General features: G+C 44.8%; 1 protein-coding gene across 1 annotated transcript in view; it reads left to right on the top strand.

The window, feature by feature from the left end:
- The window catches only part of zfr (zinc finger RNA binding protein), a 43,224-nt gene that overhangs the window by 27,430 nt on the left and 1,807 nt on the right, over window positions 1-13,987 (top strand). Inside the window, exons 14-19 of the mRNA XM_085367009.1 lie at window positions 627-777; window positions 1,342-1,483; window positions 3,417-3,514; window positions 4,344-4,439; window positions 8,467-8,578; window positions 9,979-10,076. Of these exons, the coding sequence (XP_085223135.1) occupies window positions 627-777; window positions 1,342-1,483; window positions 3,417-3,514; window positions 4,344-4,439; window positions 8,467-8,578; window positions 9,979-10,076 (697 nt within the window). The remainder of the gene's footprint in view (window positions 1-626; window positions 778-1,341; window positions 1,484-3,416; window positions 3,515-4,343; window positions 4,440-8,466; window positions 8,579-9,978; window positions 10,077-13,987) is intronic.

The raw sequence follows: 13,987 nt of genomic DNA, 5'->3' as shown, positions 1-13,987 counted from the left end.
TTCAAGGTCGGTCAGGAGCCAGTGCCGAAGTTCAGATCATTTCTGTTTGGCAGATCCAATAGCCCTTTACCACTGGTACGTACTCAGCCTGGCTCTTTTAGGGTGTGCGGTTAGGTTGTAGTAACCTTGAGGTTAGAGGTCAAGTTGAAATGTGTGATAAGCTGAGCACACAGTGATGCAGGGTTTTGATATTCATACTGTGGGTGCATCTACTAGGTGGCCATTGCCACTATTTTTAGTACCTTCTCCTACTTAGTACCTACTTCCAGCTGCGTTGCTATAACAACCCAAGGCACATTGAGGTGGTGCTGTTCACATGTATGTAGTGCTGCAGAGCTGTGCCCCCGTCTTGTCCCACATGTGTGCGCTGGGTCGGAGATGCTCTGAATCTCACTGTACGTGTGTGTAGTGACAATAAAAAGGCAAAACAACTGACACAGTGCAGTCGGTGCTCCTGGGGAAGGAGGGGGTGTAAGATTATGCTGAGAACCACTTACTCCAAGGTTTGACTCTCGTGTCCAAAGAAAAACTGATGTAGTGACATGGCTCTCCTGAGGCAGGAAAACTCGCTGACTTAGGGGGATTTCAAGTCTAATAGTTGCTGTTGTGCTTTGCTCATTTCCCAGAGCCCTGAAGGGAGTGATGAGGGTTGGTGTCCTGGCCAAAGGCTTGCTGCTCCGTGGGGACAAGAATGTCAATCTCGTCCTGCTCTGCTCTGAGAAGCCCACCAAGAGCCTCCTCACCTCCATCGTGGAGCACCTCCCCAAACAGCTAACAGTAATATCTTCACCATGTCACCCCACACTTGTTCTTTAGTGGCAGCTTTGACAGACACCCCACTTAGATCACCCGCCTCAGTTCGGACACAAGGCATACAAACTGCTGTTTTTATGAAGACCAACTTCTTTCTTCAGATTGCCTAAATATTTACTTGTGAATATGCCTCAGAGTAATCTGTTAGATGAGAGTATTGATACGGCAGCCTGTCATGTGACCTGTTGTGTACTTGCACCAGTTCCAGTATTTTTGTGCCCCACAGGAGACTTCCTGAGGGGTCCTCATGAACTGAATGAGGGTATAAACTGGAGGGGTTCAGCAGCTTTCAGGGATGAAGAAGCTCTGATTTGCTTGCTGTATATTACAGAGTTACCGTACGCACACACAGACTGGGGCTGCGATGCAGAGTAACCTCACCGCTATGAAGCTGGTTTACCTTCTTAACCATCACAGGGTTTAACTGTACATATGAAAGTGTCCACTGAGCTGACTACGTACGCCCCTCAAGTTATTTCTTTTGGAAATGAATTGATTTTCACTTTTTTAAAAAATGTTCTCCTCCAGATGGTAACATCAGAGAAATATGAAGTCAAAGGGTCTGTCCCGGAAGCAGCCATCATTCTGACGTCCTGTACCGAGCCAAAGATGCAAGTGACAATCACGCTGACTTCACCCGTCATCAGAGAGGAAAATGGCCGGGATGGAGGTTGGAAACCCAAGACAGCCTTTCGCTTTCTTTTTTTGATATTTATCTCTCTGTAAAATCAGTTTCAGTATGTTGGTTGACGCTCTGAAGAGCACTGTCCTGCTGGCACACGGTGGTTTTGCCGTTGTAGTGGTCTAGTCAATGTTCCTTATTTGATTCAGCTGAAAGAGCTCATTAACATGAGAGATCATTTCTTACCTTTACTGTGTTGTGCACAGTGTGAACTGCCTTTATGTAAACAGCAAATTATAGTTTTTAAAACCTAAATGAAACCTCAGATTTCTATAATCTGCTTTATGAGACGTCCAACCTAAAGATTGTCTGAGTCTTGTAATTGCGTGGTTCTCATTACTACTTTGTTTTGTTGTAAAGAAAATGAAAAGGGTATGTGCCAGCAGTATTGCTCTCGTGCTTTTGCTCTGTAATTCTTACCTCTCAGATGCTATCGTTATCCTTTAAACAAAGCATGATCAGTGTTTGCATTGTGTTAAGTCTAGTTATTCCCAGGTGAGATTCTGTTTTGTTTCCTGTGTTTCAGGGGATTGTTTCCATTTTGTTGTTGGGAGACATACATTACTTTTTTTCCAAATTTCCATCAAGCTATGCGACAAAAGACAATTCCTGTACGCGTCTAAGTGATAAATGAACAGACGTAGGAGACACGACATGTCTTAAAGTTTAATCTGAACTAGTTGTGCACAGGTGGGAATTTTGCGTTGCTTTTGTAATCAAGATTTGGCCGAGTTGGAGAAATTTGGTTGTGATTTTGTCACAGGAAACAAATGTTCCTTTTGTGTACTGAACACTTCACCATGCTGACGTCCCCTGTTCTAAAGTGCTCCCCTGAGTTGATTCGTGTCGTCTTTTTACATAAACTGCACTCAAAATTGGGCTCAAAGCAGCTCATGTTTAGCTAAAAGCAAACACCTTTAACCTCAGACATTATGAAAAAGGAGTACAAACGATTTGAAGATGGTCAGCTATTCTACTGAATCAGTAACTGTGATGATTGTTCTGAGGATTATTCTTAGGGGAGTATTAATAAAAGTTCAGGAAAGGAGACTATGGCAGAGGAATCTGTGGTTGCACCTGAATATGGCTTCTGGTATATAATGATTGTTGGGGTCTTATTCCAAACTACTGATGTTAGGTTTTTGCATGCATGATATCCTAACCCTTTTGTTTTCTTGTACTTCTCCTCTTCAGCAACCATTGCTTCCTCTTTTTATATATATATTTTTTTTATCTATATCTATATATATCTATATATAGATATATATATCTGATGTAATATACAACTTGAGCACAGAGTTAAATTTTTCCTCCCCCTCACTTTCTTTCGACACTAGTACATCGTCTCCTATGAAAGGGTTGGTAGGGCCTGAGAGCTTCGGAAGGATTTTTGACCAAGGTTTTCTCACATCCCAAAAACTTTGCCACACCTACTGTTGCTGTGCCACTTTTTTTATCAGGTCACTTGCTATTTGCCCGTTCTTCCTAATTGTAACACAGTTCATCATTAGCTGTCGAATCCCTTGATTCTCAGTGCTTGAACAAGAAACATCTATAAAACGTCCATATTAATTTACCAGTTGCCAACAAACACAATTACCTGATAAAACAGTTTTGGCTTCAAACATTTGTGACCAAACACTCAGTGTAGCTATGGTATTGGTCTGTTCGTCTTAGGTGAGTCTGTAAACATAATGACCTAACATGCTGTACACTGTCTGCAAACAAAACTTTGACATTAGTGTTTTGCTGTGTTTTTCAAATGTCAGTGATCTCTTTGAAATTCTGAAAAAGCAAGTGTAGGTTGTTACGGAAAGAGAAGCTGGTATGTGTGGCAATGTGTTTGTTCTCTGCCAGCCTCGCTGACCTGGTCAAACACCCATTCCTCATCACCATTTTGACACTTGGAATTCATTTTTAGATGTAACCTCGGGTATGGTGAAAGACCCAGTGGACGTCTTGGACAGGCAAAAATGCCTTGACGCTCTGGCTGTTCTGCGCCACGCTAAGTGGTTCCAGGTTCGGAACATCATTTTACTTTCTTCTTGTAGCCTTATGAGATGCATTATTTCAGTATATTCATTTGTTTGGTTTTTTTGGGTTATAATTAAACTATTTATAGCAAAAAAACACACACACACACACACATATTCAAGGATGTCATCTGTGCCAACAAAAATCTGGTCAAAGTATGTTGTATGTAGAGATGATAACCCAAGTTCATTTGAATCTCTCACAAAAAAAACCTCCTAGCAAAGAATTGGCATCCTTGTATCCCCAATCCAATTTAGACTGACATATAGTGACATGTGATTCCATAAGGCTGCACAGTAACCAGCACAAGGTTGTACCATCCAGAAGTGCTTTCATGTTCAATGTTTGTATTGTTTTATTCTATATATTTTGTACAATGAGGATTGAGAGAAAAAGGAACATCTGTATATTTTGCTTTGATTTTGCTACCAGGCAAAACACAGGCAAAGTAAAACAGATTTCCTTGCCTCTTTCAGTCCTTATATTCTCCTCTCAGGTGGACTCTTGTACTTTAAGTCCCTGTTTGTGAGATACCTGGACAAATCTGGGGTCAGGGTTTAGAAGATGGCAAGAAAAGTCCTCATTTCTTGTGCATCTTGCAAACTGTGACTTCCCTTACTAACTGCGAGGTCCAAGACTACTGGGAATGGCAGCTGATTGCAAACAGTTATGGCTTATATGCAAATCGAACCATACTCAAGCTTCCATTATGCACAGTAGTATTTGGAGCCTCTACAATGAAACTGATTAACGTGTTTGGTCCATCTCTTATCACGCTGGGTCACTCCATAAACCTAACTTTATTGCATCAAAGGCTAGAGCCAATGGTCTTCAGTCCTGCGTGATCATCATCCGAATCCTGCGAGACCTCTGCCAGCGAGTTCCCACGTGGTCAGCATTCCCCGGATGGGTAAGTGCCATTAACATTAGACCTCAACCGCAGTGCGTTTTGACACTTTGCGGTTTTTATAATGGAATTGTAAAATTCAGAGAAATTTCTATGGTGGTCTTGACTATCCTTCAGATGCCCCCCCAGGCACCTCATTGTGTGGGTTAATATGCTGAATGAAGTCTGTTTAGTGCTGGAGGAAATGGTTCATTTGTTGCTTTGCCTTCATGTGCATTGAATTGATATTACAGTCACAGAAAGTGTTGTGGTTGTTTTGATAAATCAGATTCTCAAAGACTAAAATGAAATAAAAATAGAAATGAAATTTCCTTAATTTTCCATTTCTGATTATAGAAGAATGTTCTCATGAAAAATAAAAATGCAGGGACGAAGTTACCCTGCCCAGGATGGGTATACAGAGGCCCCACTACAGAGTCCCGTTCACAGCTGGTGGGCAAAGAGAAGACAACAGTCCACCCTCCTGTGGCCTTACCACCTCCAGTAGATGCCATAAGGGTGAAGTGACAATCAAGGGTAGAGGCTGTGGCATTCCAGTTCCCGGCTGCTGGGACTGGCTATAGAGATCGAAAATGTGACGTCATTTCCGGAGTAAAACCGCAAAGGATTGTAGGTACAAGTGGCTACTGCGCACAAGACAACAGTCACACAGAGATAAACAGAGACGCAAAGAATGGCAAGAAGCTGCTGTATTATTAACTGCCATAGCCGGTCGCATGACAGCCGCTGGAAGCTGACGGGTAAAGCGATCGGTTTTTATCGGATTCCTTCGTGGAAGAAAAATTGTTCAAGTCATGTTTCCGAAGTCACGAAGAGGCGACGGAGGGCCTGGATTGTGGGGCAAGTCCCGAAACACACGGTGGTACAAGAAATCCCTTTCACTGGAAAGAACAGTGACTGTCGCTGCCCCCTCTCTCTTCTAGTACTGCGGAGCAAAGAGACAGACAGGACGGCCGGGGACGTCGCTGGGTTTTCTTTGCCCCGTTCTGATTTTAGTGGGGCGACCATGGTTCAGGAGGTTGGGAAGCTCATCTTGTAACCGGAAGGTTGCCGGTTTGATCCCCAGCTCTGTCTGTCTTGGTCATCGTGTCCTTGTGTCCTTGTGCAAGACACTTCACCTACTGCCTACTGGTGTTGACCAGGGCAGCTGTGGCTACAACTATAGCTTGCCTCCACCAGTGTGTGAATGTGAGAGTGAATGAATAGTGGAATTGTAAAGCGCTTTGAGGGTCTTGAAAAGCGCTATATAAATGCAATCCATTATTATTATTATTATTATTATCATTATTATTATTATTATTATTATTGCTGTGGCTGATGCCACTGGACTTTTAGTGTTGTTTTTATGTTTTTACTGTGTGTTCTCCCTGGCCAGAGGTGTTTTTAACTGTTTTAAATCTTTTATGTGAAATAAATTATATTTTGGTAATCAAGTTTTATATTGTTCTATTGCCTTGGCTACTCCACTGCTCTGTCTGTTTTTTGAAGGGTTGCCCTTTACTTAGAATAAAACCTGGTGTCCACCTACATATCGGGCTACTCGGCACATGTCAGTGTCCTGTACCCATCTGCCGGTAAACTGGAGCTGGGCTTGTTGCAGGAATCTGAAGTTACCAAACCCTTCATGAGTGTATGCACTCACACTTAGGACCATATAATTATAAATATGAGCACGATGAAAGCTGGGCAGCACGCTAACGTCTTTAGTCCGCTCTGTGTGCTTATATGGGTCTAACCCTTTCAACCCTTTGATTTTTTTTTTCCCTCGTACCTTTTTTATTTATTTTTTTAATTTTTTGGCCTTTTGTCTGTCTTGTCTGCCGTGCTCTCCTTCGTTTTGTACATAACTGTTTTTGGAGCAAATAAAATGCAAGTAGGGATTAAAACAGCAGAATTAATGATTACCCCTTGCTGGAAGTGCTAGCGCTTGATGCAGTGTTTTAATTTTGCTGCCACTCGTACCTGCAAGGCAACGCGTGAAAGTCACGTGGTCTGTCGATCTCTGAATGTCACCTCTTTGGTTGGGAAGGAGCCTGAACTGATGTGTGAGGCTAAAGAGACACTCTGGGATCTGATCCAGTCTCGAGTTGTCCTTGGTTAGAGGCTGTGGGCAGGGGTGGGTATTCTTGTACCCCTCTGGCTGGCTACCTGTATGTTGGGATTTTTCCAGTGAATATTTGGTATATTGGGACTCTATTGTTTCCATTGACCTTTGTGTCAGGGAACAAGTCCTGACTTATCGTTTGTAGTTATGCACTGAAAAACAGTTCCCAGTACTCATTCTGCTTCAGCCGTTTCTGCTGGTACTGACTTGGTTTTTAGGGTTTCCCATTAGGTCGTAGTACCTGGTACCAGGTAATTTTTTTTTATTTTTAGTCTCTATTCGGCTGGTGTACTAAGCGATCGAAGTTCATTCAATGTACAACATTGTTGTGTTGTGTGAGTCACATACTAATGATGTCATGGGGCTTTCCACTGTTTTGCTGTAATGACCTCACACACATTAGTTGGTACTCGATTGTAATGGAAAACGATCAAAGCCGAGTAGAGTCTAGCCGTGTTGAGCCGAGTGCATGCTAGTGGAGAGCGGCGTTTAGAGCCACTGGGTGCAGTGCTGGCGGGTAACCATTTCTCAGCGCTAATGTCCTGCTGAGAGACTTCGACCCTCATGTGGCCAACGACGGTGAGACCTAAGGGGGCATGACTGGAAGAAATGGCCTGCCTGATCTGCGCCTGAATGGTGTTTGGTATGGACATGTCATTAGCACACAAGTCCAATAACAGAATACCATGTTTGAACATAAGGGTGTTCATAAGTGCACGCAGCACTGGGACACCCTAGGTCACGGGTTGATTTTGTAATTTGTGCACTAAATGTGGATGGAGTGCTACTGAGCTCAGGACGTAATCCGGCAGTGGAAGGGCTACTTCAAGGATCTCGTCAGGCCCACTAACAAGCCTTTTGTAGATGAAACTGAGTCCAGGGATGAGGGGGAATGATCCGTCCAGTACCGGTGGCCCTGGGGTATATCGGATCGTATTGGTGAGGAGCATCAGCTTTTCATTTTTGTTGTGGAATGCTGGACCAGCTCATTGTCCCCCTGAGGACATTTGAAATGACTTGGGAGTTTGTCCTTAATTCTTAAGGACATGACTTTAAGGTCAGGTTTATCGGCTGTTGGTACTTGTCCAGTATCTTCAGATTTTTTATTTTTTTTTGTCAGGCCACACTGTGCACCCTGGAGAATTCTGCCGAAAACTTACAGATGTTAAAGCTGTGAGAATTCCTGCTCTAAACGTCTTGGTGCATGCTCAGTCCATAAACACAGAAGAGCCATCAGGCCAGGACTCTGCAGTCTATTCACACCTACAGGCCAGTGGACACTCTTTCAATGATGAGGATGTAACATCCTGGACAGGTAGGAACGCTGGTTTGAGCGCCGAGTCAAGGAGGCCATTTACGTGAAAAGGGAAAGACCATCTCTGAATCGAGGAGGGGGCCTAAGGGTCCATCTGTCACCATCTTACAATGCTGTGATTGTAGCCATTCCCCAACTCTATGTGAATGGCCATTGATCAGTGGTTGTTGATCAATGGTCATCACGGTTTGCATATTGATGATCAATAAACTGAGATCCCAGCCCATTGTTCCTTCAGTGGGCTGTGAGGTCAGTGTCCTGTTTATAAGGTGAGACTGAAGAAGTCACCTGATGATGATGATGATGAAACGTTTCTCCCACTGAAAACATCTGGATGAGCAGAATCAGCTGTTTGGGATACTGCTCAAAGCCATTTCAAACCTTCCACTGAAAGTCTGGCTCCTGACTGTTGAACTGTGTAAATGCTGAACTCAGCAGCTACAGCACTAACAAAGTCAGAAACCTTTCTAAAGCTTTGCTGGTATATTTGAAATATTTAAAGGTAGTGTAAAATATTAGGTATCTTAATTAATAAAAGTGGTGTGAGAAAAGCCACGATGCTGTTCCCAACCATCTCTAACATCTTCTGTTCCTCTGTGTGCTCTGTTCAGGCCATGGAGCTACTGGTCGAGAAGGCCATCAGTAGCGCGTCTGCCCCTCTGAGCCCCGGTGATGCACTGAGACGTGTCTTTGAATGCATCTCCTCTGGGATTTTACTCCCAGGTAAGGTGGTTTGGCTTTCTTTTGCATTGTTAGTTTTGTACTTGAAGAAAATTGATTCCATTTCTGTTCTTAAATCAAAACTAAATGGCAGAACGGTGGGCCAGTTCTGCTTCTGTTCTTGGCTTTTGAGTTATTAAAGTTTTGTATTCTCCAGATTTTATTTCTTTTCAATTTTCTTTTTGTTTTGGGGTTATCTTCATTTCCCCTCATTTAAATTATATTTTTCATTAGTTGCAGTCATGTTAAATGTTCTAATATAGGTGGTATTTGTCAGGGAAACATGTAAGAAATGTCTAATAGTAGCAAAATGTCTTTCAGCTAACTTCACAGTGAGTTTTCTGGGTTTAAGCTCTTTCACAGGAGGAACTGAAACCATTGTTCTGATCAAAGCTACAATTTCCCAATTTAAATAAGGCTATTTCACCACTCCCACTGACGGTCATTGTGTGACTGTGGTGAATGCATTCATTATGAATCAAACTTCCTTCCCTTTGTTCTGATCTGGGATCTGATTGCTTCAGTCAGGGAAGCTGAAGGGCTTCAGTAAAATATCACCAACAAAAATCAACCCCTGTAGCTCTTCGGTGTCCACAGGTCAGAGGTGCTGAGAACGTGAAATACTGAGGGAGCACTGAATTGTGAACATTTTCAGGACTGATTTTATAACCATGCAGAAGTATTGGGTGTGTTTCTGTACCCACGTCCTTTATTGCTCCTAATTCAGCTAGGTTTCTTTTAGCCGTTAACATTTGTTTACCTCGTGTGCTCTCCCGACACTTGGATCGCGTTTCAGTGCAGGCAAATTCAAATGCTCCAAAGGAACACTTTTAAGAGCACACCAGATGCAGATGTCTGGGCATGAAGCTGTGTGCACCCATGGCTGTAGATCAGGAGGCCGATCCAAATAGCCTTGGGGGAGATGGCAAGCCCCAGTTTTTCTGTGATGCATCCTTTGGAGCCGGGGTGTGAATGTTAGAAAACAATTAGCATAGGAAAATGCCCGGATGAATGGAGCAAGTTATTTGTGGTGAGTTTTTGCAGCAAGTGAAATCGTTCACTGGCAATCAGGATAAGATGGTCAGAGTTTGTAGAGTAGATTTGCTTCTGTTTGCTAATGTTTATAGGACCACCTTGTGTCTTCCTTTTATATTTTATTTTCCCTTGCTGTAAGAGCTCTAAGAGCAGTAAAGGCTGCACTTGGTGTAAACGCATCTAATGCTTTATGCAAGAAGATATAAAGAACCAGATCTGTGACAATCAAAGGGTTTGATGGGTGGTTTTATATTCACATTAGAAATCGTAACGTATACTCAAACCTCCAACATCTGGCCTATTGGCTGGTTGGTGTGTTGATCAGTAGGATTTGAATACCTCCTAATGAAGTGTGTTTTTCCCACTAGGTGGACCAGGACTGGTAGATCCCTGTGAAAAGAAGCCCGTGGATACCCTGGCGACTTTGGGAGAGCAGCAGAGAGAGGACATTACCTCAAGTGCCCAAGTAAAAATAATCTATATCTCTGTAAACATGCAGCCACGTTTAGCATTTGAAAATTTTTAAGATGAGTTGCTGCTGCTTTTGTTTGATTTTTAAGATTGTGGTTACATGATCGTAAAGCATTTCTCCTTCAAAGATCTGTTAGATTCAGCACCTGGCAATCTGATTGTTGTGTTTGACATCATTAGCATTAGAGATAAGATCAGATGACCTTTATTAGTCCCACAGGTGGGAAATTTCTTTCGTTACAGCGAAAGTGCAAAGTTATGTAGCAGAAATTAGAAAACACTGGAATGGAATAAAATAAAAATAAATTACTATATACAGTAGAATAAAATAGAATACAAATGCTATATACAACTGAGTAAAAAAATACAAAAGTACAACTTTGTCAGAAAAAGAGTATTGCACTTAGTGTTATTGCACATGTGTGGATGTGTGTGTTTGATCAGTTGAAGTCTTTGTTGTGGAGTCTGACAGCAGTGGGGAGGAAAGACCTGTGAAATCTCTCCGTCCCACACCGTGGGTGCCGCAGTCTCCCACTGAAGGAGCTGCTCAGTGCTGTCAGAGGCTCCTGCATGGGCTGGGAGATGTTGTCCAACAGGGATGACAGCTTAGCCGCCGTTCTCCTGTCACTCCCCACCTCCACTGGGTCCAGAGGGCAGAACAGAGCTGGCCCTGCGGATCAGCCTGTTCAGTCTCTTCCTGTCCCCAGCAGACCACACCGTAAAAGATGGCTGAGGCCACCACAGATTCATAGAAGGTCTTTAGGAGTGGGCCCTCCACTCCAAAAGACCTGAGTCTCTGCAGCAGGTACAGCCTGCTCTGCCCTTTCCTGTAGAGGGCGTCTGAGTTATGAGTCCAGTCCAGTTTGTTGTTCAGATGAATACCAATGTACCTGTAGCTGTCCACAGCCTCGATGTCCATACCCTGGATGTTCAGTGGTTGCAGTGGAGGATGTTTGTGCCGGTGGAAGTCTACCACCAGCTCCTTGGTTTCACTGGTGTTGATCTGGAGGTAATTCAGCTGGCACCAGTCCACAAAGTCTTGGGTCAGTTCTCTGTACTCCCTGTCGTCCCCATCAGTGATGAGGCCGACTATTGCAGAGTCATCAGAGAACTTCTGCAGGAAGCACTGGGTGGAATTGTGGGAGAAGTCTGCAGTGTAGATGGTGAAGAGGAACGGAGCCAGAACCGTTCCCTGTGGGGCCCCCGTACTGCAGACGACCCTGTCCGACACACAGCCCTGAGTCCTCACATACTGTGGTCGGTCAGTGAGGTAGTCCAGTATCCATGTAGTGAGGTGATGGTCCAGGACCGTGGGAAGAATAGTGTTGAAGGCACTGGAGAAATCAAAGAACATGATTCTCACAGTGCTTCCAGCGGTCTCCAGGTGAGAGAGGGAACGATGTAGGAGGTGAATGACGGCATCATCCGCTCCAATGCCAGGCTGGTAAACAATCTGAAGTGGGTCCAGTGATGAGCTCACCAGGTGCCGAAGCTGAGCCAGGACCAGCCGCTCCAGGGTCTTCATCAGGTGGGATGTCAGAGCCACCGGCCTGTAGCTGTTGAGGTCCTTGGGGCGTGAAGTCTTTGGCACTGGTGTAACACAGGAGGTTTTCCAGAGCTGTGGGACTCTTCCCAACCTCAGGCTCAGGTTGAAGAGGTGCTCCATCACCCCACACAGTTGGTCCGCGCAGGACCTGACGACCCTCAACCTGATGCCATCTGGGCCCGCTGCCTTCTTGGCTCCTCAGTTCCCTCCTAACCTGGGTGGTTGAGAGAGACAGGCTGGAGCCTTGTGTTGAGTGTGTATTGGATGCTGTTGTTGGGGGTGGGGAGGAGTGAGCAGGGTGAGTAGAGGACGTGTGAAGTGTCAGAAGTGGAGCAGCAGCAGTGGGGGTGGGTGAGTCTGCAGCCGATGTTGTAGACTGTCTCATGGTTGAATCAAATCTGTTGAAGAAATGATTCAGTTCATTTGCCCACCTCACATCCCCCCCAGGCAGAGAGTTCTGCTCTTTGTGGCCCGAGATGGTTCTGAGGCCTCTCCAGACTTCACCAATGTTGTTTTGCTGAAGCTGGTTCTCCGTCTTCTGTCTGTAGCTGTCCTTCCCATTCCTTATCAGTCCTCCATTAGATGAATACAAACCCAGTATGTGCTCTATCCCTCATCTGCACGCTGTCCTGTCCATCCTGCTCACTCCCAGGGAACATCTCTGACTCTCGTTGCTCCCACCACTCTCTCCCAATAACTCTGTCTTCTGACCTCCATCCTGCTGACAGCAGTCAAATCAAATCACTTTTATTGTCACATCACATGTGCAGGTACATTGGTACAGCACATGTGAGTGAAATTCTTGTGTGCGAGCTTCACAAGCAGCAGAGTTGTGCAAAATACAAGAATGGCTACATCTGAAACTAATAAATATATGTACAATATATAATAGTATATGCATTTCTGGATGTGTATACTAAATATTTTTCTGTGTGTGTGTGTGTGTGTGTGTGTGTACACATATTTTACAAATTAAATAGAGTAAACAATAAATAAAATATATAAAATAAAATATACAGAGTTGAATATGTGCAAAACAGTGGCATTACTGTACAGTATGGAGTGCATAATGTTAAAGTTCCAGTAGTGAAGCTGAGGTGTCTATGACGTGTTCAGCAGTCTGATGGCCTGATGGAAGAAGCTGTCTCTCAGTCTGCTGGTACGGGACCGGATGCTGCAGAACCTCCTTCCTGATGAAAGTAGTCTGAACAGTTTATGGCTGGGGTGACTGGAGTCCTTGATGATCCTACCCGCTTTCCTCAGGCAGCGCTTCCTGTAGATGTCTTGGAGGGAGGGAAGCTCACCTCCAATTATCCGTTCAGAGCACCGCACTACTCTCTGGAGAGCTTTGCAGTTGTAGGCGGTGCTGTTGCCATACCAGGTGGTGATGCATCCAGTGAGGATGCTCTCAATGGCACAGTGATAGAAGGTCCTGAGGATGCGGGGGCTCATGCCGAATCTTTTCAGTCTCCTGAGAAAGAAGAGGCGCTGCTGCGCCTTCTTCACTGTTTTGTTTGTGTGTACTGACCACGTAAGATCCTCAGCCAGATGTACACCAAGGAACCGGAAGCTGCTCACTCTCTCCACAGCAGCGCCGTTGATGGTGATGGGGGTGTGTACTTCTCTGCACCTCCGGAAGTCCACTATCAACTCCTTTGTCTTTGCGACGTTGAGGGTGAGATGGTTGTCTTGACACCAGTGGGTCAGGGCGCTGACCTCCTCCCTGTAAGCCGTCTCATCACCGTTGGTGATAAGACCCACCACTGTAGTGTCGTCCGCAAACTTCACAATGATGTTGGAGCTGTTAGTGGCCGTGCAGTCGTAGGTGTAGAGTGAGTACAGGAGAGGGCTCAGTACACACCCCTGTGGAGCACCAGTGTTCAGTGTGATGGGGGATGAGGTGATGCTGCCCAGTCTGACCACTTGGCGTCTGTCAGACAGGAAGCTAAGGATCCAGCTGCAGAGGGAGCTGCTCAGTCCTAGATCCTGCAGTTTCCTGTCCAGCTTCGAGGGAACGATGGTATTGAATGCTGAGCTGTAATCTACAAACAGCATTCTCACATACGTGTCTCTCTTCTCCAGGTGTGACAGGGCAGTGTGTAGTGTCAGGGCTATGGCATCATCAGTGGACCTGTTGTGGCGCTATGCAAACTGTAGAGGGTCCAGTGAGTCGGGTAGTGCAGAGCAGATGAAGTCCCTGACCAGCTTCTCGAAGCATTTGCTTACGATGGGGGTCAGGGCTACAGGTCGCCAGTCGTTCAATGAGGAGATGGTGGAGGATTTGGGTACAGGGACGATGGTGGCCATTTTGAAGCAGGCTGGGACTACAGACAGAGAGAGGGAAAGGTTGAAGATGTGCG

Source organism: Diplotaxodon limnothrissa, linkage group LG12, assembly GCF_057381915.1.
Source record: "Diplotaxodon limnothrissa isolate DT_005_m linkage group LG12, D_limnothrissa_male_GT1.1, whole genome shotgun sequence".
Classification (NCBI taxonomy): domain Eukaryota; kingdom Metazoa; phylum Chordata; class Actinopteri; order Cichliformes; family Cichlidae; genus Diplotaxodon; species Diplotaxodon limnothrissa.
Note: the sequence above shows the minus strand (reverse complement) of the source record. Positions and strands in the feature narration are given on the sequence as shown.